Source organism: Sciurus carolinensis, chromosome X, assembly GCF_902686445.1.
Source record: "Sciurus carolinensis chromosome X, mSciCar1.2, whole genome shotgun sequence".
NCBI lineage: Eukaryota > Metazoa > Chordata > Mammalia > Rodentia > Sciuridae > Sciurus > Sciurus carolinensis.
Genome location: NC_062232.1, coordinates 46,787,668 through 46,814,687, shown reverse-complemented (window position 1 = coordinate 46,814,687; position 27,020 = coordinate 46,787,668). Strand labels below are relative to the sequence as shown.

Genomic DNA, 27,020 nt, shown 5'->3' with positions numbered 1-27,020 from the left:
ATCTTGACTTTGGGCACCTGGGATGGAGCAGGAGGCTCAGAACATTGTTCCTATGCTATTTACAAGAGGATGGGATTGAGATGCACCTTTCTTATTAGAAACTTTGAAGAGCACTCTGAGAAACATCCCTCCTCCAGCAGCACAGTAGCCATCAGTTGCTATAGTAAGTGAGGTGGTCTAGCCCAAGAACACCACAGCAGGGCGTTGGCAGCAGGGTTCTGGGGAACAGAGCAAGCTTGTGTTACTTCAGAGGTAGGCAACACAAATAAAATGAAGAACAACTCTTGGAGGCAGAGTACTTTGGCCCCTTCTCAACTAGCAGCATCCTCTTGAAGTCCTAAAGTGACCTCCCTCACCAAAGCAGTGAGAGGAGAAACCTCCCACTATTAGCAAGGGCCCTGAAGGCTCCCATCCCAGTGTCACCTCAGTCCACCTGGATGGTACTCCTGGTTCTGAGCCCATTGATGGGTTGGAGACTTCTGTCGGTAGGTGAGTTGATCCAGACCATTCCACATGTCCTCCCACTGATGACAACTCATGTCCATTTAATAATAAGTGAGTATAGAATCCTATAGTAATCTAAAATTTATCTGTCGTCTGTGTTAAGTCATGGTTTTATTGCAGCCATAGGCTCCCTACAGATAAGAGTTGGCATATAATCAACAAAAGCAATTTCCAAAAATCGTGTGTATTGTAATTACAATAAAAACATTATATGTGGTTAAAAAAAAAAAGGCTTTACTGACTCAAGTATTGAGGTAATCAGGAAAGTTAATAAGAAATGAAGATGCCTGGAGGACAACGCTGGGACTCAACTCTCCAAAGGAAGTTATCCTTAAGTACTCCTTGTGTTCTTGAAAGTAATGGGAGAAATTTATTTCAAAATTGCCTCTATCCCGGTATCAGCATGTGAAGGGAGCCCCAGAGTGAGTATTTTTCAGAGAGAAGGTGCACAGTGCGGTCCTCCCTGGTAGGGTGCGCCCTTGTGCAACAGGATTGAGGGCAGAGCAGGGCGTGGCTTGTCTTGGCGTCAGTGTTGACGTTGGAGGCCGACGTAAGCTTTCCCAGCAGCCCTTGGAGCTTTTGGCTGAGCTTTTGCCTCTGGAAGTTACGCCTGGGAAGGAAGTACAAAATCGTGCCCTTGAGATTCACAGACCATGGGGGCACTAAGCAGTCGGATGATGTGGCTCAGGCGGGATCGTGCCCCAGAGGAACCAGGAGCTGTTAGAGATGAGCAGGAGGCAGTGGAGGAGATGGAAGCAGCAGTGGTGCAGGGGGAGGAGGAGAGTGAAGAATCCCAACTCTCCACCAGTCAGGTAGGCCGCAAGCGGAAGACCAGCCCAGGAGGGCCACTGGCAAAGGCTCCTCGCCAGGAGCGGATCAAGGACAAGTCCCGGTCCATTTACCAGGCGCTCTTCCTGAGGGGTGAGGGCAGTGACATACAGATCCGTGCATTGGGGGAGGAGTGGAACTTACACAGGGTCTACCTGTGCCAGTCAGGGTACTTCGCTAGCATGTTCAGCGGCGCCTGGCGGGAAACAAACATGAATACCATAGAGATACAGATGCCTGATGAGAACATTGATCGTGAGGCCTTGCATGAGGTATTGGGCTCCTTGTACCGTGAATCCATGATCATCCCTCCCTGTCGAGTCATAGCCATCCTGGCTACTGCCAGTATGCTGCAGTTGGATGAGCTAATTCAACAGTGCAGGGAGATCATGAAGGAGACTGTCAGTGCCCAGAGTGTGTGTAGCTACTACTACTCGGCGGAGAACTACGGGCTTCAGGACATCAGAACCATTTGCCGCCAGTGGCTGTTGGACAACTTGATGACCCAGCGTAGTGAGGAACTTTTGACGGAAGTCAGCCTGGATCTCATGAAAGAGCTCATCGCCTCTTCAGATCTCTTGGTGTTGGAGGTGGAGATGGACATATACACCACACTGAAAAAGTGGATGTTCCTGAAGCTGCAGCCCACATGGAGGGGCACCCGAAGAGCTTTACTGCCCGATGCCAACTCCTGGTTTGCCAGGCTTAGAGGGGAGTCAGAAGGTGCCCCTTTTCTGGAGACTGAGCAGGGCAGAGCCTTCATGCCAGTGTTCCAGCAGCTACGGCTGGCCTACATAATCTGTGACCTGCCATCTGCTCACGTTATTGACCAGGATGCACTGATCCCTGCCACATGGTTGACCCCGGTATACAAAGAGCAGTGGCTAGCCCTTCTCCGGGCTGAGCAGACCAAGGAGGTTGGGCCTGTAGATGTCTACATGTCTGACCTCCAAGAAAACAGCATGCGGTGTGGGGGCCAGCTCCGAAGAGATGAACAATGCAGCTGGAGGTGGGCAGGCTTTAACTTTGGCTGGGACTTGGTGGTGTGCTACACCAACCGCCGGATCGTATTCCGCCGCAGTGCACTGAACAAGTCCTGTGGTCTTGGGGTCAGCTTACTCTGGCAGAGAAAAGTTGCATTTCGGCTCCGGCTTGTCTCTTTGGACAGGAATGGAAGAGCCATTTTCAGGAGGGACACAGAATATCAGATGCTTTCCCTAAGAAAGGATCAAGAACTAGAGGTAGTGAACCTAGAGAACCAAGATGTGGTCTTCCCCCTATTCATGGCATGTAACTTCCTGTACATCCCCAGGGAGAGAGGCACTGCCCAGAGTGAGGACCCCTGCAAAAGCCCAGAGAGCTGAACAGCTGATCTGTCTTGATGCACACAGGCTTTATTGCAGTGTATTCCCTAAGACTTGAAACTGTTTACAGGGGCATAGGAGGAGCACACATTTCAAAGCCAAATCACCTCCAGAACTCAATTGTGCTGTTAATGTGGCAACCTGTCCACCTGGTTTACCTTCCTTCAACTGACACATAATTTCTGAGAAGACAAAGGCCAACTGACTTTAGCGAGGAACTGAGTGTTACCTACTCTACTACTCTTTGTGAAACTCTTTAAAACATGGCTTTCCTGTAGTTCGATTAAGTGGATGTTGTTGGGATATTTTGACTTCGCTCTCAGTTGACACATTTAGAGCTCCCATGCTCCACTTGTTAACTGGTTTCATTCCTTGTTCCCCTTTCCCCATTTCCTGCCAATGAGCATACTGCTTACTTTCCATGATTCCCATTATGTGAACCCATGCAGACTACACAGATGGTCTTCTTTGTGTTGGTTGTTCTTCAACAAAAGATCATCTTGATGTAAATTGGAACTGGCTTTGATTTCCATAGCACTTTAATCCCAGAAAGGCATTTCAAAGCTTAAAACACCCTACTTTGGGCTTGGGTGGTAGGAAGCAGTTCAGTTCTATGAGGATGTTCTTTTACTACATACGGATTTGTATGTGGCACAGTCAAGAATTATCTCTGTGTCAGAAAGTGCTCTTTAAGCAAGTTCATGTTCTTTGGTCTTTAGACATGTTTGAAGTTCAAATTGCATTTGGGGGCTAAAGGTTTACATGTGTTTTAGATTTGCAAATGTACAGACACCAGAGCATGGTCATGATGATTATGATAATCTGGAATACACTTTGGAGGAGTGTAAAAATCTAAAGCAAAATTTACAAATAAAACAAAATCTAAAAGTGTAACACTTTACTTATTCGAAACCAGAATTTTTATGGGTTTGTAATTCTCTTCCAATTACACTCTTTCCATTTCCACCCAGTTTAGAAACCCTGACCTTTTGTTCATTTTTTTTCTTAAGTAGATTTGAAAGGCTATTCCATATCAAATCTTCATTCTAATGTTAGGATAATACTTTGATGACAGTAATACGAAGTGCCTCGTTGAAGGTGCCCTTGTTGCACCCTTTGGTGTCTGTCCTTTATTTTGGTGTTTGTCCTTTATTTCCTTCCTGTCATGTTCTTTTATGCTCTATATGTGAACAACAAACCTCATTCCATGTTTTTAAATACAGTTGATGAATGCAATGTAATGTTTAGTATAATGGTAAAAATAGGTTTATGCTTTACCACTTTTACTTCCTTTATGTAAACGTTTGAAGTAATTTCATCTTACATTTTCCTGAACTGAATAGCAGGATGACATTCCCTCAAAAATGACATATCCTCACTTTTGAAATTCAGAAGCTACTTAGCTGAAAATGAACATTGGCCGCAAGATTTTTTCTGCTTTGTTTCCCAGCTAACTTTCAACTTTCAACTGATCATTGCTGTCTACAGTACAAAGATATTTGATGAAGTGCAAAGAATTACATCTGAAATACACACATTTAAACTCACTCAAACCTTGACTGTTTCCATTTGCCAGCTTGGGGCACTTATCCAAAACTAGATTTTTTTTTTCACTTTAATTTTTTAAAATTTATTTTGTCTGCTAAGTCTGAGATAGAATGCTTCCCACAGTAATGCTGTATTTGTTTATAGACTCTCAGTAAAGGAATGTGAAGTAGGACAAGATATGCAGTTATGGCGATTGCACACAAAATCATCTAACTAAATGTGACCAAAGTATATACTGCACCAAAGGAGACATAAGCCTGTAGGATGCAATGTAGTCCTTAAACATGATCAGGACTTTTTTCTGCCTTTTCTCTCTTCATTTCTCTCTGTTGTCCCTATCAGTATTTGTCTCATTATCTGTCTGTCTGTGTCTGCATCCATGTCCACCTTTGTGTGTCTTTATCTAATTTGCCTTTCTTTGTGTCCATTTTTCTCACTCTTACTTTCTGTGTCTGCCTCACTGTGTCTTCCTCCTCTGGCAGTCTCTGCCTCTGTGTGTGTGTGTGCGCACGTGTGTGTGCACATGCATGCTTTCACATGCAGGTACACATGGTCACCAGCTTCTCATTTTTAACAGGAATAAGAACATACAGACTTTATTACATTCTTAAGCTATGGACCTTTTAGACTGTCATAGTTTCTATATGCTTACCTCTGTATCTCTCTGTTACTTCTGTCTATGTTTGTCTTCATCTCACTCTGTGTCCCTCTTTCTCATCTATTTCTGTCTCTCATTCTTTCTGTGTTCATCATTCAATTCCCTTCCCCTGTCTCTGTCAATAAATATCTCTCTCATTTCCTGTTTCTGCCTGTCTTTTTTTCTTGGACTTTATTTCTATCTCTTTCTACTTTCCTCTTCCTTCCCCTTTTCTGTGTATACTGGTCTACTTGCCTGTTGTTTTAAAAATTGGCATATATATCAGCATTCATGTTTTCAGCTATCTCTTTCTGACCAGCTTTTGTTTTTTTTGGGTGCCAGCTTGTCCAATCTCTGAATGTTTCTTTCCCTGGAACCATTATATCTCTTCTTATGGTCTGTCTCTGTTACTTTTGTCATAATCAACAAATTTACACTTTCTTTGGCAGTTGTTATCACTCTAATGTGTCAATTACAGATCATGTATAAAAAGTGAATCAGTTAATCTTCCTTGGAAATTTCTAAAGGAATCAGCTTTAAAGTTTCTGGATGTTTCTTCCCACATTCCCCCCTCTCCAGGAAAACTAGAGACGCTGCAATGCTTAATTCTAAATATCTGAAGGCCTTCTAATGTTTTCCCTGATAAGTGGAGGATGATATATAATGGGGGTGGGGGTGGGGAATGAGAGAATAAAAGGGGAACTTTAGACTACGTAGAAGAAAATGAGAGGGAGGTGGGTATGAAAAATGGTGGAATGAGACAGGCATCATTGCCCTATGTACATGTATGATTACTCGAATGATATGAATCTGCATTGTGTACAACCATAGAAATGAAATTATGTACCCCATTTGTGTACAGTGAATCAAAATGCAGTCTGTAAAAAATTAAAAGCTAAATAAAAATAATAATAAAATATCTGAAGGCCTTTAACATGTATTCTAAATACACAGGATAATTTGTCAATTTCTATATGTGTCTTTCTGTAAGATATTTATATAAAATGGGTAAGATGGTTAATGTCAGATCCAGCATTTGTTTTAACTTAAGTGTCAGAAGAACACCATAAGGTATAAAAGATAATAGGATGTAGATAAGGTTGGCCATATTAGTGTTCCTTATATCATCATGATAGTAGGTGCTAAAATGATCAGGCTATTTTGACTTGATTTGCTTTTGTCATATTTGGAAAAATTTTATATCAAATTGTTACTTTCAAATTTCACATAATAGTGTAAACAGGTTCTTCAAATCTGTATTCCAAATAGTTATTGTTTATTTTAAATCTCTTAATGAGAGATATGCTAAACATTTCCACTTTATGTATTTGGCAATTTCAGTAAATTTTTGAAATGTGTATATTTTGAAGATTCTTGATTTCTATATACAACAATTAGAAGTTCAGTTTCTGCACCCTGAATTCCTCCCATGATCATTTAAGAATTCAAATGTGCAGGAGATTAAACAATGGGGTTTGAAGGGAAGATATGAGAAATAGGAAAAGGAAAGACAGTTAAATGAATCTGACATAATTTTCTCACGACAGGTATGAAAACAACACAGTGAATTCCACCATCATGCACATCCATAAGAATGGGATTCTAAGTAGAATAAGATCTATTCCATGCTTGTATAATTATATCATAATGGATTCTGCTTTCCTGTATAACTAAAAACAACCAACAAATAAAAAAGACTTCAAATTTCAAATCATTAAATGAATTACATAATTATTTGCTTTTAATCCTTCATCATGCTTATGACTTAGATATTGCTCCCTCAAATATCAAACATATGGATCTGTTCTGAATTTGTCCCAATAATTTCTATCTTTGTAGTTGTTTCTGTCATCTTACGTCTCCTTTATACTTCACTGATTTTTTTTTCTTTTTCTCTTGCATCATCCTCTTTTTTTTTTATTACCGGATTGTTGTTTGAATGTCTTCGTTTTCTTTTTTAGTACTGGGGATTGAACTCAGGGACACTCGGCCACTGAACCACATCCTCAGCCCTTTTTGTATTTTATTTAGAGACAGGGCCTCCTTGAGTTGCTTACCACCTGGCTAAGTTGCTGAGGCTGGATTTGAACTTGCAGTCCTCCTGCCTCAGCCTCCAGAGTTGCTGGGATTACAGGCGTGTGCCACCGCCCCCAGCTGTTGCTTGAATTTCTATTGGCTGGACTGCAATGTTCTTTACTGCCTTATTACCCGTAGCGGTTTGGAAGTCAGCTATGATATCGTGAGTACATATTTTTCTCAAAAGATGCTCTACCCCAAGTCAGTGTCCATTTGGACACAATTTAAGACCCCAACATAAGGAAACAGATACTTAAACTAAAAATTAAGCCAGCTATTTTGCCTTGGAGATTGAAGGGTTGTGGTAGAGCAGGGATCTAAAATTTACTGAATAGCATAAATATTCTTAAAGCATGGTTGTATGTATGCATGGTTTTCTTCATTTGATCATCACAAACATGATACCACGTATCCATTCTTACATCCTCATTCAAAATGGGAAAACAATAAGAATCAGAGTGGTTAAGTAACTTTCCAATATGATGTAGGTAGTAATTTCTGCATTGAGAATACGAGTCTAAGTCCCTTTGGGTAGATTTCAGGAAACTTACACCAATCCACATTGTCTTCAAAGGTAGATATATAAATGATAGCTATATGTGGCCTTTCGCATAAGAAAGTTATGTACTTGAGACCAGGAAAATTTTCTTGAAGAAGTACAACCACAGGAAGGTGAGATTTTATGTCCCAAGCCACAATTTTTATTATTTTTTGCATAAAACTGTCACTTCCACACACCTGCAGAGAACCTGTCCTTCATGGATTTGTTTCAGTAAAAGGTAAAACTATGATTCGTACCTTTCATGGGTTATGTGCCATCACTCACTCCACCTAACTGGCTACCTGTGAACTCTATATTCTTTAGAAGAGAGATGGTCTCCAGTGATTGATAAATACACAGTTATGGGGAATATATGAAGAGTGTAACAAAATTCTTGAATTCTCAGAAGTCTGCGTCCCTCTATATATGTTATGCAGTCTTCCCAAAACAATTCATGTTCAGTCGTTTAACCAAAATCCTTGCTTAACAATCCCGGCTTTCACACAGTCAGTAAGTCAGTCACTCACGTGAGGGTCCTGAGATCCTTATGTTCTATATCTGCAAAGTAGCACTACTCCGCCACCCGAAAAGACAAATAGAATTAGAGATAATAGAAAATATCATTGAACATGTGGTAAGTACTCTCAGTACATTGAGAATTGATTATTAATCTTCTTTAAATATGTTCATTAAAACATTGCTTTGTTAAATAATTTTTCTGCATTGAAAACTACAGATAATGGTATGGTTTTTGCTTCAACCATGAAACAATTTTGAGAACTCAAGGGAAGTAAATGCTTTTTGCATACAATATTATTATTTCTCATGTTCCTTTTCCATCCCCGATGTGCCAAGATCCCTTCTTTTATCAATTACATAATGTTCTGGAAACTTTCTTTAGCTATTTTAAAAGCAGATTTACTGGCAATGAATTTGCTGCTTTACTTTGCCTGAGATGTGTTTATTTCCACTTCATTACTGAACGATATCTCCACCATTGATGGGTTTCTAGGACGAGATTTTATTTTTCTTTCAGAACTTAAGAAATGTTGTATCACTTCTCTCTGGTTCCCACAGATTCTGATGAGAAATCTAATGTGATGCCAAATGACATTGTTTTTTTTTTAATTTCTTTTGTTATAGGGTCCCAAGTCACTGAGTCTCTGTTAAATATTTTTCAATATATTCTTTTCTCTCAGAATGTGTTGTTTTTATTGTTCTGTCTTCAAGTTCACTGATTCTTCTCTCCAGTTTGTCATCCAATCTATCCAATGATTTTTTAATGAAATAATCTATTTTTTCTACTCTATCTTCATTGTATCATCTCTACTTTTGGTGAAACTTCCTATTTCTTCACTTTTTTCAAGTGTGTTCATAATGATGGTAGTATATTTAATGATGCAGTTTAATGATGGCTTCCTCAAAAGCCTCATCAGGAAATTCTATACAGCTGTATCATCTCAGTTTTGCCATCCATTAATGTCCTTTTCTCATTAAAGTAGAGTTCTTGCTGGTTCTTTGCATGACAAGTGTCCTTCTGTTATATTTTGGACGTTTGTTGTGTTATAAGGTTTTGGGTATTACTTAAATTTTCTGTCTCAACACACCTCCTATGACACTATGCTGGAGAGTGAAGGAGATTCACTGCTGGAATTTGGAGGTAGAAATCCACTTTTTCCTCTAGGCCCATGTTTATGTTTATAACCTAGGGGAGAAAAGTGCCTGATCAATGTTCCCCTACATGGTTTCCATTGAAAGTGCATTATGTTGGAAGTCTCGTTACTCCTGTGAAGTTGTAATATTTTCCTTTGCTGCTTCAGTAAATTGCCTCAAACTTAGTCTCATTTAAAATAACACATCGTCTTACAGTTTTTCAAGTCAGGAGTCTATTATGTGTCTCACTCATCAAAACTCCAGATATTACCAGGCTGTGTTCTTTTCCAGAATCTCTGGGAAGATCTATTTTCTGTTTATGTAGTTTGCTACTGGGTTAAAATTCCTTGTGGTAGTGGGACTGAGGTCCTCTCTCCAGCCGCCCGAAAATTAAGATCCACTCTGTTTCTATTTGCTGCCACTTATAGCCTGTATGTTTCTATTGCTACCTTTCTCCAATTCCAAAGCCAGCAATGATGGGTCTGGGTCCTCACATATTGCATCACTATAACTCATTCTTTTACATCCCTCTTGTATTTTTGAGGGCTCACATGAGAAGAAACCCTACCTCAATAATCCAGGAAAATATTCATGTCTTAATGCCATGTGATAAGCAGCTTCAGTTCCACCTGCAAACTTAATAATATTTTTTACATGTAAAGTAGCATATTCACAAATTCTGGGGATTAGGACAAAACTGCAGATTCTGAGGATTAGGAAATAGACATACTGGGGAGTCATCTTTTTACCTATCACAGCACGGATAAAAGTCATGATGCCTATAGACCTCTTCTGACATCAACCCAATGATGAGGGGGAAAGTTACCTAATTTCTGCTCCATGTGCATGAGTGGCCTGGCTTCCCACCCAATTTTTGATGATACCATGCTAGTGGGGAGGAGGAGGATAGGGCATGAGATTTCCACCATGTGAGGGTAAAAGTTTAGATTTCTCATCCTGTATTTTTTGCAAGGGTTGGGGATAAGGCCACTATTTTCCTCTGGTGTTTCACAGTTGTTATCTAAAAGTTTTCTCTAGTGCTAGGCTGACCCTTTCATGATCTTTTGGTTAAAGTGATAATGATTTTGGAGGAGCTTTTCTTCTCTGTGTCTGTTGTCATTTTGAGGTTGCTGCCTTCAGAAGGTCCCACTCCAGTCTGGGATATATGAAACAAAGAAACAAATAAAAATACCTCAAAAATGAGTACCTTGTTTCAACAACTCCAAGGTCTGCAGCTGGTTGCCCTTCTTCTCAACATCTTTTAGATCCTATTCTAATTTTGTGTATACATCATATATATATATATATATATATATATATATATATATATATATACACACACACACACACACATATACACACACAAATATTTAGGTGGATATATGTATATGCATGTATATATGTGTGTTTATATGTGTGTGCATATATTTGTGGGTTTAAACTATACTTTGTGGGAGGAATATGGAAAACTGCATCTATGCCATCTTGTCTCCAAACCAGAAATATGTAAAACATTTTTAAATATTATTGAAATATTTATTGAAATATAATTTCATCTTTAAATTAATTATATTTAAATTCCATTCATTACAAAACATTTTAAAATGTGCTCTTAAGATATTATATTTGACATTTTTTCCCTTCTTCTAGGTTAATGAAAGAATTCAGAAAGATGCACCACATAAAGCATCCCATAAACTGGTTGTGAATTAGGGACACTGAACAGCAAGTGTTAACACAAGGAACACTTAAGAACCATTCAGATTGGGTTCAGAGTGCAGAGGACCCACCTGATCACTAGTGTGTGACTTTGGACAAGTCTTCAGTCCCTTTGAGCTTACCTATCTCAAAAATTGACAAATAATGAGTTCCAAGAGCACAGATGTGAGGGATAAATGGCTATTGTATATACTCTGGCTGCAGGTAGAAAGCACTGACAACATACCCATTTTTTCTTCCATGGTATATGTGAAGCTGCAGAGAATGCTAAAGAACACAGAAGATGGATCTGATATTACTGAACTGAAAATGAATCATTTACCTTCTAGGATAAATTTGACAGAGTTCTGGGAGAGGGGTAATTTTTCAGAATCCTGTGAGTTTGGACTCCAAGCACACTTCAGAAACCTGGAAATCAGTGTCTCTTGATCCAGTAGTTTCTTTTGCCTCAAGGCAAAGGAAGCACCTGCAAAATTATTAGAAGATGCTTCTGATTTGATCTCAGTTCACCTCTGCAGCTAAGGATACCTATGCCCCACCAAAAGCACCAAACATTTTTGCTTTTCCACACTCACTATCTACGAATTGAAGCTTCTATTTAGTACACAACAAGGGTGCTGGAGATTTATATCAGTGGTATATCACTAGCCTGACACACATGAGGCTCTGAATTCAATTCCCAGCACTGAACACACACACACACATACACACACACACACACAATTTTCCAGCATACATCAGGGCCCATAGGTGTCATATGCTGGTCACATCACTATTTTAAATGAGGATGGGAGAGAATCTCATGAGTGTTTATGCTTAGAATTTACCCTGTCTCTGTAGTAGGCAGCTCACATATTAACACAGGGCAAGCATATTTTCAAGTTTATCATGCAGTCACCATTTCCCAAGAGCATATACAATCCAAACACCTTTCTAAAATCAAGTCAGCACAATTAGTCAAATTTATAGCCTTGATTTTAGCCTGTCTCCTGATAAGCGAAAAAAGGGCTAACATACACATCAGCAGCAGCAGATAAACTTTTGGTGTGTTGAATAATTTGGGAATGCTCTGGATGCCTTGATTCTTTCCTGCTGCCTTCCACAAATTGGATGTGATTAAGCTAGAAGAAGTGGGTGAAGCAAAAGGAAGTGTTTTGGCTGAGCACTGTACTAAAGAGGTTGCTTCCAATGTGTTCAGTTGGCTCAACAAATTTAAGACAATTTGATTACTCTGAATCACTTCTTTGAAATTTTGAACAAATTTCGATCACAAGTACTACATTCTATAAAATTATATTGGGAGAAATCTGCACATGATCCCGAATTAGATGGATTATGGAATCCCCAAGCTTGCTGCTTGGTCTCTCTAAGCTTTCCACTATGGAGATAGATGAAAATCTTGCACACTGTGACCCACAGTAAACCAACTTGAAAATTATTATTACATATCATTGATGGGAAGATTTTACTTGGATATCAGAGGGATGTTCCCAATGCATGTAAGACCTGCTTGATTCTCTAAATCGAGGTTTCTGTGAAAGAACTAAAATTAAGTATTTAAAGGATATAAGAAATTCTGTCTTTCATGGCTTCTCTACTTTTAGAGAGATCCATGCCATGTGTATTTTATTGCATTTTGGACATATACTTAACAAATAATTTCTGAGCAACTAATTTGTTCATCTGGTTCTGTGTTGTAAAACAAGAGATAAAGTGGCGAGCAAGAGATACCACATGACTGCTTTCAGAAATTTACATACTGTTAGGAGGCAGACAATAAAATATAAACACAAGAGGCAATTTCTAAGTGATGGGCAATGGGATAGAAACTGGCTAATTATTGTAGTATATTTAGAATTTTGAGGAATGTGTGGCATTTTCCCTTAGTCCTAAATAACAAGAAGGATTCAGTCTTATGAAAACCTGGGGTAAGAGCCAGCTTACAGATATGTCAAAATTATGTAATGGGTTATATTCCATGATCAGACAAAAGTTCTCTGTGGTGGTTCCATAGTGAAAAAGGAAGAGTGGAGGTAGATTGGAAACTAATGGCTTAATGCTTTGTAGACCAAAGTAGATGGATTGAATTTTACTCTTAAAGAGAAACCAGAATGGGATCCTATGCCAGCATGTGATCAGAAACCATTTAGGTTGTCTGTTATGTGGAGAGAAGACTAAGTTTGGGTGGAGCATACAATGGCTAGTTTTTCAAGTCAACCTCCATTATTCACTAACTACTTATGATTATATCCCTGAATTTTAGTCAGTTGTTTTGTTGGTTGTTTGGAGAAAGCATTACATTGAAGAGTGATTGTTGTGATCCTTAGAATGTAGTTTAAATGGAATATCCTCAACTGAGAAGGACCCCTATCTTCCCTTTTGTTTTACCATTGTCTTCATTCTTCAAAAGGGACATGAAGACTGATGTTCTAGAAAACACAGTGAACCGTGATGAGGTCCAGATTTTTGAAGGTATGTGCCTAGGTGGTGGAGAAGAAAGATTGGTGCCTGGTTATCTCATGAGTATATGTAGGCTTCATACCTGCCTTGGACTGATGCCCTCCACATTTCTCTGATGTGAGGAAGAAAAGCAACATCATTTTAGGTTGCTTATCCATTATTGTGTGCAATCAAGGCTAGAAAGAACAGATATAGGAGGGCTAAGGTAGAAGCAAGAGATTCACTCTAGGAAGGTATTGGAGTAATCTAGGATAGAGAGAAGGGTAACTTTGGACACAGGTCCAAAACTACCTTCAATTCTGCCTTCGATTTGAGGCAGAGCGATGGGATGCTAAATATATTTTGAAGGTCGAGCCAATGGAAAAATGTCATAGATTCGAAGTGAGATGACTATTGGTAACCCTCAATAAGAAAAGGGCAACTTAGAGAGGAGAATATTTTGAATAAAATAGACATGTTTTGGACTTTACAGTTCTGTGAGGCCTAGTAGAAATCCAGGAGGAGATGATGAGGTGCACTTAGATATATCTCAGGGAAGAGGTAGAGGAGGAGGTTAATGGGCTGGTAGTCGTGAGCATAGTGAGACTATTTAAACCAGGAGACTGAATGGTATCACCTAGGGTGAATGTAGGTAGAGAAGACAGCAACAAATAGCTTCATGGAGTACCCTCATATTTAGATGATCATTGTGCATACAAATACCAGCAAAACTGACTGAAGAGGAGAGTTTAAGAAGATGAGAAGAGAAGGCAATAGAGAGAGAGATTGATAAGAGATAAAGTAGATGGCAGAGGTCAGAAGGTGAGGGCAAAGTGATTGACAAGACAGATATGGAGAAAGAAACAGTCAGAGATAGGAAAGCTAGACATAAATTGAGATTTATAGGAAAAGAGTGATAAGGAGATAGAGTGATAGAGACACAGTCTGAGAGATAGTCTCTCTCTCTCTCTCTTTCTCTCTCTCTCTCTTACACACACACACACACACACACAAACATACGCACACAGCAGAGTACACATGCAAGACACAGAGGCAGACAGAGACCGACAAGACAAAAATAGAAATACAAAGAGACAGAGAGGTAAATTTTCAGACAGCAACAGTAGCAGACGGTAAAGCAGAATCACAAAAATAGAGATAGGCAGAGAAATGTAGAAGCCAAGACAGAGACAAAGGAAGCTACTCTGCCTCTCTCTAACCAACTGTCTCAGTTTTATTTTGTCTCTGAGTCTCTTTCAAGAGGGGAAAGAGCAGAAGATGTTAGTATATGAAGCCAAAATCCTGGTAGAGTAGAATGCAGGCACAAAACCCCCAATATTCCTAAGTATAATAGACATTGATCTCAAACAACCAAATCCCCTTTGTCAATTAGAAATTGAATGAGGAAAGTAGGGTACTATGCAATACCATAAGTAGTGTATATTGACCAAATATTTTACAAACAAAATTTGCTAAAGATTCATGGTAAATGAAGAACAGGCACATTATAAGAGAGAAGAACATTTCTACTAGGTTAACTGCTACGGAAGTATTTGGACTTAATTTATAAGAGAAAAAAAGTGGACTGAATGCTTTGTTGTTGTATTTCTTTTTTAGTTTTTATTTTTTTCCACTGGGGACTGAATCCAGAGATAATTTACCACTGATTGAGTTACATGCTCAGGCAGTTTTATTTTTTAATACAGGATCTACCTAATTTGCTGAGGGTTTCACTAATTTGCTAAGGCTTGCTTTAAACTTGTGATCCTCTTGCCTCATCCTCCCGAACCAACACTGAATATATTGTTTTAATTCATGCAATGTGAAATTACTATGACTACCACAAATGAGACATTGTTTACAAACTTTATGGAACTTTGGCAATGAATTTAATTCTACATTATGGAGAAAGTTTTCAGTTGTTTGGTTAGGGAAGTGACTCAGTGGTAGAGTACTTGCCTGGCATGTGTGAGACCTGATCTCCATACCCAACACTGGACAAAAACAGAAAAGAACTTTCAGAATAATGTTCAGAATAAAACTGGATCTAAGAAATCAAATTGGCACCACACATGAATAGACTTTAAGCCCAGTCTTGTTCTGTGTATATTTGGTGAAATTTGAGGGCAACCCTTAAACATAAGCCTCTCCTTCCATTGAAATTCTGAAGGTTGTGAGAGAGAGGTATGTGAAGGATAAGTAAATTTACTGTTAAAATTGCATATTAAATTGTATGTTTATCAGGTACAACATAATGTCTTGAACTATATATACATTATGAAGAGATTAAATCTAGTTAATTAACATCTGCATTATCTCATATAGTTTTTGATATTTTATTAGAGTATTATAACTAAACATAATAGTGGGTTCATTCACATATCAAAATTTGTTCCATTTCATTCCCCAGTACTTCCTCTTTACCTTCCTTCTTTACTCCCCTAATACCTTTGTTCTATTCTACTGATCTTCCTTCAATTTTTAAAAATTTTTTATTGGTACTTTATAATCATACATAAAGTTGGGATTTGTTGTGATATATTTAATATATGCACATAGCATATTTGGTTGATCTCATTTCACACAGTCTTCACTTCTCCCCATATTGATTCCCTCCCTATATTCTAATGTCCTCCTTTCTATTTTTGTGAGATGTCTCCTTTTTATTCCTTCTTTCTCTCTGACTTCCACCTGAATAAACATTTGAACTTTGACTCTGAGTTTGGTTTCTTTCAATGAGCATGGTGTTCTCCAGTTCCATCTATTATCTCCTTTTATATTACTGAATCTCCATTTATCTTTAAGATAGTACATGTACTTTTGGAAGTCACACTCAAATCTTATCCAAATCATAACAGACACCTAGCCAAAGAGAAGCATATTAAAGAGAACAATGAAGAAAACTTACTGATAGATGGCAAAGGTAGAATACATCAAATGATATGGGACTTTGTTGTGGTGAGAAACTAGATATTCCCCAAAGTTCATTTGTGAGATGATTTAAGAATTTTTAGAGGTGAAATAATTGAGATATGAGAACCTTAACCTAATGAGAACATTAATCCTCTGATCAGGGTGACCTGTGGTAACTGAAAGCGGGTAGGGTGTGACTCGAATATGTGAGTCCCTGGAGTGTGACATTGGAAAATATTTTGTCTGTAGTGAGGGGAATGTCTCTCTCTCTCTTTCTCTTTTTATCTCCCCCCTACACTCTCTGTTTCCTGGTGCAATGTCCTGAAATGCCTACCAGATAGGGCAAAAATAGAGTCAATATTTCCTTCCTTCCTTATTTCATTCCTTCTTTTCTTCCTACTTATGAGACTTTGTCGTTTTACTAATAAAGGGAGTTGTAGAACAATGCACCACTCATAAATTTGTCCAAATGCAAATTCACTATTCCAAATGGTGTTCAAAGTCACTATACTGAATGAGCTCTCTAAGGGAGTGAGAGGATAAAAGTAAGATAGTACAAAGATGGAGGTTGGGACTCACTACATTTAGAGTTCAAGAAGAAAACAAGAAAAATATGGAAGGAACATTCGGTGAGCCCAAGGAACATTAAGAGAAGATAGGTTTCCAGAAGCCAAATGTAGAAAAGGTTTTGAGGAGGAGGTGCTGATCAATTGTCTCAAGTGCAGCTGAGCTAGGTAAGATGGGGACTGAGGAAGTGGCCTTTGAATTTAGCTCCATGTAGACCATTCATGACATCAATGAAGGTAGTTTCAGTAGATTAATGGGAATAAAGCAAAAGTGGTATGAGTTTAAGTGAGAATGGGTAAAAACCATTAGGAGAAAGTAAGTACTGAAGAATCATTGAGAAATATTCTTCACAAATGGGAAGATGTAAATGGTGTAATAGCTGGAGGAAAAGTTGGGGGTTATAGCAAGTCTGTTTAGAATTATGGGGAAATAAAGAAGGAAAACTGATGATACAAGAAAGGGGAGAGAACATTCAAAGTAAAATTCCTTGGAAAATTATTAGGTGAAAATTACATACAAACACAAATTATATATTTACACAGTGTTAATACGAACTGAAATTTTTATATTCTATATGGAATGATAGCACAAGTTGAGGGAACATTCTATTAGAGTTTACATTCACAGTTAAATTAAAAATTGTTTACCCTTTCAGAAAATCATGCTGTCAGCAACTGCAATATGTGGTATTATAGTGACCAGTACAATACAGCAGACCCATTTTTTTACTTTACAGTGAATCCTCTGAGTAGGTACAGGGATAAACTTGTTTCTCATTTCAAAATGGGTAAAATTACTGTACCTAACTTTTAACACTATTAGGAGGATGTATAGAACCCCAAACTGTCCCCAGCAAATAAAAACACTCAACAGTTATTAACTATTATTTCTATCATAATAGCAAGGATAATAATAAACTCCATCATCACTGCTCCCCCATCATAATCATTATCATCATAGGGATCCAAAAGTTATAAATTACTATGGAGTAAACATCTGATGCTATCTCCAAGATAGGAAGATTTTCTTTTATCTTTTTATTTATCTCTCAATTATCTTGTGTACTAAAAGGACAAACCTGAATGTCAGCAGGTGTCTCTTACATAGAAAATCTATGAAGAGACCCAAGGCCAAGATGATGCAAGGGGAAGTTCCCAGAAAGAAGATCTTGGATATATAATCTAGGCTTCTCAATATACTTTTGTGAAATCCGGAAAGCTCAAGTTTTTCTTATTTGGTAGTACATGTCATTTGACTCTTCCCCTCTGGCTTTTCAGAAGACCAATTTTTTGGAAAAGTATCTTCCTGTACTAACAATAATTTATTCGACCTCCCTGTTTTACTGTATAAATTCTATTCTTCAAATTTAATAATACCATTAGTGGAAAGGAAGGGAAAAGGGCCACTACCACTGGAAAATTCTCTCCTTCTTAAATGTCATTACAAAACCAGTATTAATACATTGGCATGAAAATTTACATAACTCTGGGCACTGAACAAAGGCTTGGAGAATACCAGGAAAAATTTAGATAAATGACTGAATATTACAAGAGCAGCAGAATTTCTGACTATTTGAATGTGTCCTATTCTTATTTCACCCTCAAGTTTGTGATAGCTTTGAATACCAGCAACCTGTCATCACAGTGAAGGCAAGTAGCCTGATGCCTGACGTAAGGGACAGTAAATGGTTAGAACTCAAAGAAAGAACTTTTCCAAGGATTTTCTGTTTCCCCAGAAGCTACCACTCAGGAAATTTTCTTCATTTGATTGACTCAGAAGTATTCCCACAGTAGGAAATTTTTTCCAAGATATTAAAGTAAAAAACCACTACAGGTAATTTGTTGTGACAGCTGTGTGTCTCAGTCGATGAACATGTTGGGTAAACCATAGTTTAATGAAAATGCTGAAATGGATTTTTGGGAATTGAGGTGTCTATATCCATAGGATCTTGGACAAGCTCCTACATACTATGGAATTCAGTAAAGTAGTGGGTTACAAGATCAATGCTCATAAATCCAATGCATTTTTATACATAAGTGATGAATCTTCAGAAAGAGAAATTAGGAAAACTACCCCATTCACAATAGCATCGAAAAAAATAAAATACTTGGGAATCAATCTCACAAAAGAGGTGAAAGATCACTACAATGAGAACACAGAACACTAAAGAAAGAAATTAAAGAAAACCTTAGAAGATGGAAAGATCTCCCATGTTCTTGGATAGGCATAATTAATATTGTCAAAAAAAATGGCCATACTACCTAAAGTGCTATATAGATTCAATGAAATTCCAATTAAAATCCCAATGATGTACCTTACAGAAATAGAGCAAGAAATTACGAAATTCATCTGGAAGAAGAAAAAACCCAGAATAGCTAAAGCAATCCTCAGTAGAAAGAGCGAAGCAGAGGGTATCGCAATACCAGATCTTCAACTCTACTACAAAGCAATAGTAACAAAAACGGCATGGTATTGGTACCAAAATAGACAGTTAGATCAATGGTACAGAATAGAGGACACGGAAACAAACCCAAATAAATACAATTTTCTCATACTAGACAAAGGTTCCAAAAATATGCAATGGAGAAAAGATAGCCTCTTCAACAAATGGTGCTGGGAGAATTGGAAATCCATATGCAACAGAATGAAACTAAACCCCTATCTCTCACCATGCACAAAACTAAACTCAAAATGAATCAAGGACCTCAGAACCAGACCAGAGATCCTTCATCTTATAGAAGAAAAAGTATGTCCACATCTTCAACATATCAGCTTAGGATCAGACTTCCTTAACAGGACTCCCATAGCATAAGAAATAAAAGTAAGAATCAACATCTGGGATAGATTCAAACTGAAAAGCTTTCTCTCAGCAAAGGAAACTATCAGTAATGTGAAGAGAGAGTGTACAGAGTGGGAGAATATCTTTGCAACTCATACTTTAGATAGAGCGCTAATTTCCAGAATCTATAAAGAACTCAAAAAACTCTACACGAAGAATACAAATAATTCAACTAACAAATGGGCTAAGGAAATGAACAGACATTTCACAGAAGAAGATGTACAAGCAATCAACAAACATATAGAAAAATGTTCAACATCTCTAGTAATAAGAGAAATGCAAATCAAAACTACCCTAAGATTCCATCTCACCCCAATTAGAATGGCGATTATCAAGAACACAAGCAACAACAGGTGTTGGCGAGGATGTGGGGAAAAAGGTACACTCATACATTGCTGGTAGGGTTGCAAATTAGTGCAGCCCCTCTGGAAAGCAGTATGGAGAATCCTCAGAAAGCTTGAAATGGAACCACCATTTGACCCAGCTATCCCACTCCTTGGCCTATACCCAAAGGACTTAAAATCAGCATACTACAGAGATACAGCCACATCAACGTTCATTGCTGCTCAATTCGCCATAGTCAGATTGTGGATCCAACCTAGATGTCCTTCAATTGATGAATGGATAAAGAAACTGTGGCATATATATACAATGGAATATTACTCCGCCATAAAGAATGATAAAATTATGGAATTTGCAGGCAAATGGATGAAATTGGAGAATATCATGCTAGGTGAGATAAGCCAATCTCAAAAAACCAAAGGAAGAATGATCTCGCTGATAAGCAGATGATGACATATAATGGGGGATGGGAGGGGTTAGCGTTAGGGTTAGGGTTAGGTTTAGACTTAGGGTTAAGGAGGGTGGCAAGAATGGAGGAAGGAAGGACTGTATAGAGGGAAAAGAGGGGTGGGAGGGGTGGGGGAAGGGAAAAAATAACAATGAATCAAACAACATTACCCTATATAAATTTATGATTACACAAATGGTGTGCCTTGACTTCATGTACAAATAGAGAAACAACATGTATCCCATTTTTTACAATAAAAAAAAAGAAAACAAAAAGAAAATCTAGAAGCCCTGGCATATGCATAGGGTTGTGCCCGTGCTGAAGACCTTAAAGAACCTTAAGCTCTTCACTCAATTTGAAAATGAAATTCTGTTCAAGGATAAGATGGACACCAAAGTGGAGCTATCAATTGCCTAGGCATTGTGGAGGGTATGTACCAAAACATATACAGAGCAATTTAGCATACTGGGAAACTAATTGGTCCCAGACATATAAGCAAATCCATGTCCACTTATTAGTTCTCTGCTAGATAACATTAAGAAGGTGCTTCAGTGGAGAGCAGAATAATGATGTTCAACTCTTCTGTCCCATAAGACTAATGGTCACTTGTATGTGTTCTTTTGAGAAATATCTGTTTATTTTCTGGACTTTTCCCTAATCCTCCTATCTGACTGCAATCATATCTTTTGAACAGCATCACTCTGTTCCCTTCTCTTCCCTAATGATCAAAGCATCTCGTAATCACTATCCACCACTCTATTATCTACTTCCGTCAAATCAACTATTTAAAATATCAGATGTGAGTGAGATTATGTTGTAAATATATATCAAAACCTGACTTATTTAACTAGCTACATGTTACCCAGGATCATCCATGCTGATACAAATGACAGAATAAAATTTGATTATTTTTATGGCTCAGTAGCAGACTATTGCATTTATGTATCATACTTTCTGTTTTTCATTCATTAGCAGATTTCTGCTCAGATCTTCCTAAATTTTTCAATCAGGTTATTTGTTGTCTTGTTATTGAGTTTCTTGTGTATCCTATGTGCTACAGATATTAACTTCTTATTAGTTATATGCTTTGAAAATTCTACCAAACTCTGGGTTATGCCTTCACATTCCTTTGATATGCAAAATTTTTGTAATCTGATGTTATCAAACTGGCCAATTTTTGACTTATTTGTATTTTGTGTACTTTCCAATAAATCACTGCCCAGAAAAAATAATTGAAGCTTTACCCCTCTTTTCTTATAGTAGACGTACTGTTTCAAGTCTGACATTTAAGTCATTAGTCCATTTTGAGTTCATGCTTTTATTTCATATGAGATTAATTCTGATTTCACTCTACTTGTAGATATCCAACTAAATCCAAAGAAAATGAAGTGACACGTTGAAGACTCAACTGCATCCCCATGTTTATTGAAGCACTATTCACAAGAGTCAAGAGTATGGAAGGAACCTGAATTCTCATCAATGGATGAGTGAGTAAAGAAATGTGGTATAGAAACACGATGTAATACATATAGACATTAAGAAACCATGCAATTTACAACACTATTTATTGAAGACACTATTCAGCCTACACTTTTCCACATGTTGTTTAAATTTATCTCTAAGTTAGGTTTATTTATTTATTTATTTATTTATTTATTTATTTATTTATTTATTTATTTTTGGTACCAGGGATTGAACTCAGGGTCATTCAACCACTGAGCCACATCCCCAGCCCTATTTTGTATTTTATTTAGAGACAAGGTCTCACTGAGTTTCTTAGTGACTCATCCTTGCTGAGGCTGGCTTTGAACTCACAATCCTCCTGCCTCAATCTTCTGAGTTGCTGGGATTACAGGCATGCATCACCTTTCGCAGTTTTCCCTAGATATTTTGATAGCTATTATCAATAGGATTTTTTACAACTTATTTTATAGATATTTCATTATGAGAGGGTGTTAACCAACTTTCTGATTCTGATTTACCTGAGCTAAATCAACTCAAAGGGATAACAGACTTATTTTAGTAAAACCATAGTCAGTTGGATCTGCTGCTTTTGAATCTGTGGCAAGGTAGCATGTCATGGTACAGAGTATGTGGTGGAGCAAAGCTGCTCATCTTTTGGTGGCCAAGACGCAAAAACAAAATAGGGGTTGGGGTCCTAACACCTTCTTCAAAAACACACCACCAGGGATCTAAGTTCATCCTACCACCTTTAAGTATCACTGCTGGATATCAACTAATCCTTTAACATGTAGCCCATTGGGAGATATTTAATCAACCCACTCCAGCTTTCCATTTTCCTCCAAAGTCTCATGTTTATATCACAGTGCAAAGTGTATACAGTCCTTTTTCAAGAGTCCCTGAAGCATTGCTCAAAAGTCTTAGTCCAAAGCCTACCTTGAGGTTCAGGACAAATTCATTTGTGAGTTCCTATGAGATTTATTCAGTTATATATTTGCATGCTACTATGGCACAGGGTAAACATTCCCATATAAAGGGTGAAAAAGGGAAATAATAATAATGAACCAAATCAAAGCAAGACAAAAATCCAGCAGGCTACACCTTAGATTCATAAAGCTCCATGTCCAGTATCGAGGGCACAAAGTGACAGGAAGTAATCTCCAATGTGCTTGGGTTGCCCTGTCATTATGACTGTGCTGGCTATGCTCACATGATTACTCTCCTGAAGTGGCTCTGCTTATACTTTCAGCTTCTCTTGGCATGTGTTCTGTATTCCTGGTATTGCTAATTCCCCAAGTTTTCCATTGCAGCTCTGGCTTCACTCTCACAGCTTTATACATTACCCTGCCAAAGGCTACTTTCTGGGACTCAGAGTATGCCAAACACAATGTGGTATGCCACACTTACTTTTGAAATTCTAGTGGAAGTATCCATGACCCCACAACCCTTGCATTCTATATCCCTGCCAAACCATCATCATGTGGATGAGATTTAGGGCTATTGCCTGCAATCATGGTGAAGAGCATGTGGTGAAGCAAAATTCCACCTGCCCACTTGAATCAAAGCTTCAGTGGGCTCTTAAATGTGTTAACAACTGAACATGGGAAAATAAACCCAAGGAAAATAATTTCTTAGGCAGTCATGTGTGACCCAAGTGCCTTAGACCTGTCTTCTTAAAGCATAAACTTCTATGTGAATTTATATTTATACTTTCCAGCCTGTGATAGTTAAGATCCTGCCATACCTAAGATGACTTTGATTTATCTTTTATTGACCCAGTGCAAGGTAGTTGGCTTCATTTTAGTGGCACTCTTCCTTCCATAACTTTAAATTTGCTCCTTTACTGAATAAAGTGCACATTTTAAAAATATATCCACTGTGCTTGTCATTACTCTTATCTTTCCCTGTAAATCTTTATAAAAGCAGCCAGCAATACCAATGCCACTTCTTGAATGCTATGTTGTCTTAACATTTCTTTGACAAGATTAATTAGTTCATTACCTCTAAGCTCAGTGTCCCAAAAAGTCAACAGGGCATTGACATAAAGCATTAAAGATTCTGCCATGGTGTAATATGGGTATCCTGTAGTATAATTTTGAGTAGAGTCTTTACTTTTATCTGAAATACTTGGACATAACCTGTAACATCCATGTTTCTAACAGGATCCTTGTCTGCTGAATGCTCACCAGAATTTCCCATTACCTGTGTTTATAGAATTCTAGACTTGCTGTAGCCTACTCCTCCAAACTTTTCCCAACTCCTGGAAACCAATCCCAAGGGCTTCTTAACTACATCATCAAGTGTAGTGACAACAAGGATCTTGCTTCTCAGTAGAAATTGTCTGTGTTAGTTAGCATTCTAGTATTGTAAACAATAACTGAGATAAATCAACATATAGGGGAAAAGGTATTTTTTTTCTCAAAGTTTTGAAGTTTTCAGTCCATGATCATTTGGAACCATTTCCTTTGGGTCTGTGGCAAGACAGGATGCCATGAAAGTGAACATATATCAGAGAAAATTTCAAGGCACCTTGGCATGGTGGCAAGAGAGACAGGATGAGGTTTAGTATCAATATCAGCTTTGAGGACACACTGTCAGTGACCTAAAGTTATGGATTAGATAAAAAGTGATCTCCAAAAGTTCATGTATGAGGAAATGCAAGAATGCACCCAGCACCTCCCAATACTGCCCACCTGGGGTCTAATCATTTGAATATAGGTCTGTTGGGATTATTCAACTTCTGAATTTTAGCCCAACATTGCTAACCCTAAGTGGGTTCATGTCCATCACACAATGAAAACTGCATTTATTTCATCCTCAAGTCTCTCAAGATCTCAATTGTTTTAGAATCCCTTGAATCCAAGAGCAAAATCTCATCCAAGTTTGAAGGTCAAGTCTCATCTGTGACTTCCTATGAAAACCAAAAGGAAGGATAGGGAAACAGAAAAGAAAAATCAGCCAAGATCATGAACAAAATCAAAAATAGGGAACATTAAATTTTTATTTCTGACATCGTAGACACACAGTGTCAGGCAAGCTACAAGTGCCTGAGCAGCACTGCCCCTATAAACCTACAACTTTGCTAGTTGCTCTCTGAGAATGCAGACAGACAGATGTTGTTTCCTGAGACTAGTTTGAAAAGATGATTTCTGAACTTCATTGGATTCTCCATTTTGGTTTCACTCCCACAGCTTTCCAGGCCTCACTCCACCAGTGACTCTCAGCAATGACTAATATTGTGGCACATTATTGGCTTTACCAGGCTTTCCTCTGAAATGGAAGGATGCCTTGACCCCATGATTCTTGCATTCTGTACATCTGTATAACTGGCATCACATTTACAATGCCAAGATCTTCTACCAACAGAATCTTTACCTGGGGTTGATTGAACCACGGCTGTGGCCATGAAGATTTTTTTCCAGTTCAGCATGGGGAAAGGCATCTAGAAGCTTTCCTGGACATTCAAGGTATTCCAGAGCTTTTACCTGAAAGGATCTTTCCTGGAAGATACTTGAATAATTTTGAAGTTCTAAACTTCTGATCTTATGATAGGAACAGTGGCCTAAAAAATTGCTTGCATGGCTTTGAGGCATCTACCTCGTTGTCTTAATAAAAAGCTCTTTCCCTGACTCTCTTTCGCTCTGAGCAGTTGCCTCAGAGGCAGAGAGCACTGGACAAACCTCTTGGCTTTCCTTTGCCCAGGTGCCCTGCCACCTCCTCCAGTGCCTCCACTTCCTCCTCTGCCTCTGTTGGCTTCCTCCTTCTCAGACTACCATCAGCCATGCACCTGTTGGCTGTGTTACGGTGACTCGCAGCCCCAGCATTGTGATTAGTGATGATGAGCCAGGCTATGATCTGAATTTATTCTGTGTAACTAATCATGTCAAAGATTTGGAAAAGGTGTTTATTCCTCATGGACTAATTATGGGAGGCCATCACATTGTGTGCTCAAGGGGGGCTATAAATTATTTGCTGATCTGCTGGATTACATTGAAGCAAGGAATAGAAATAGTGATAGATCCATTCCTATGACTGTAGATTTTATCAGACTGATGAGCTACTTTAATGACCAGTCAACATGGAATATAAAAGTATTTTGAGGAGATGATCTCTCAAATTTAACTGGAAAGAAAGTCTTGATTGTTGAAGATATAATTGACCCTGGCAAAACAATGCAAACTTTGCTTTTCTTGGTCAAGTAGCATAATCCAAAGATGGTCAAGGTTGAAAGTGCTGGTGAAAAGGATCCCTTGAAGTGTTGGATATCAGCCAGACTTTGTTGGATTTGAAATTCCAGACAAGTTTATTATTGGATGTGTCCTTGACTCTAAGGAATACTTCAGGAACTTGAATTATGTGTTTCTCATTAGTGAAATTGGGAAAGCAAAATACAAAGACTAAAATGAGAGTTCAAGTTTAGTCTGGAATCATCTGGAGTCCCAATGACATCACCAGTAAAATTATCAAATGCTCTAGTTCTGTGACCATCTGCTTAGTAAAGCTTTTTCCATGAATTTTCTATCAATTTTATCTATTTTGTATTTTAGAAATGTCAGTTGCTGCATTCCTGCAATTTTAATTTGCACTATGGGCTTATAGACTATTGGATTGATCATTGTTTAACTTGTGAATGAAAAAAATATCTTAAATTATACCACTATTAAATGAGAATATTAAAATTGTATCTGTAAGAAGCATTGAAAGAGAAGATACATTCATTTTTAATTGGTATTTAGTTTTTTATATATTCAGGAAAGAACAAATGATTGATTTTTTTTTATTTTCAGGAGGTCATACAGGATTTAAATGGAATAATTTCAAGTAATGAAATAAAAAAATGCCATCAAAAGCCTACCAATTTTTTTCTATGTACATGTATGATTACACAAATGGTGTGACTCTACTTTGGGTACAACCAGAGAAACAACAGTTGTACCCCATTTGTGTACAATGAATCAAAATAAATACATTTTTAAAAATGTAATTATGCATAAATATAAGGAGATAATTAACATTCTCAGCCAAGTTCTACAAGACCTTCAAAGAAGAATTAACATGAATAGAAAATTATCCCATGAAATAGAAAAGGAGGTAACCCTTCCAAACTCATTCTATAAGGCTAATATCACCCTGATACCAAG

General features: G+C 37.9%; 1 protein-coding gene and 1 pseudogene across 1 annotated transcript; both read left to right on the top strand.

Moving 5' to 3' along the window:
• The first annotated feature begins 1,157 nt into the window (after positions 1–1,157).
• On the top strand, positions 1,158–2,696 carry LOC124971469 (germ cell-less protein-like 1). The gene has a single exon (XM_047535233.1). The coding sequence runs from the start codon at positions 1,158–1,160 to the stop codon at positions 2,694–2,696; it is 1,539 nt and encodes a 512-aa protein (XP_047391189.1).
• A 10,588-nt stretch (positions 2,697–13,284) lies between these two features.
• Positions 13,285–26,280, top strand: LOC124971468 (hypoxanthine-guanine phosphoribosyltransferase-like; annotated as a pseudogene).
• The last annotated feature ends 740 nt before the right edge of the window (positions 26,281–27,020 follow it).

Coding starts and splice junctions, on each gene's coding strand:
- LOC124971469 (XM_047535233.1), top strand. CDS start 1,158: ATGGGGGCACTAAGCAGTCGGATGATGTGGCTCAGGCGGGATCGTGCC.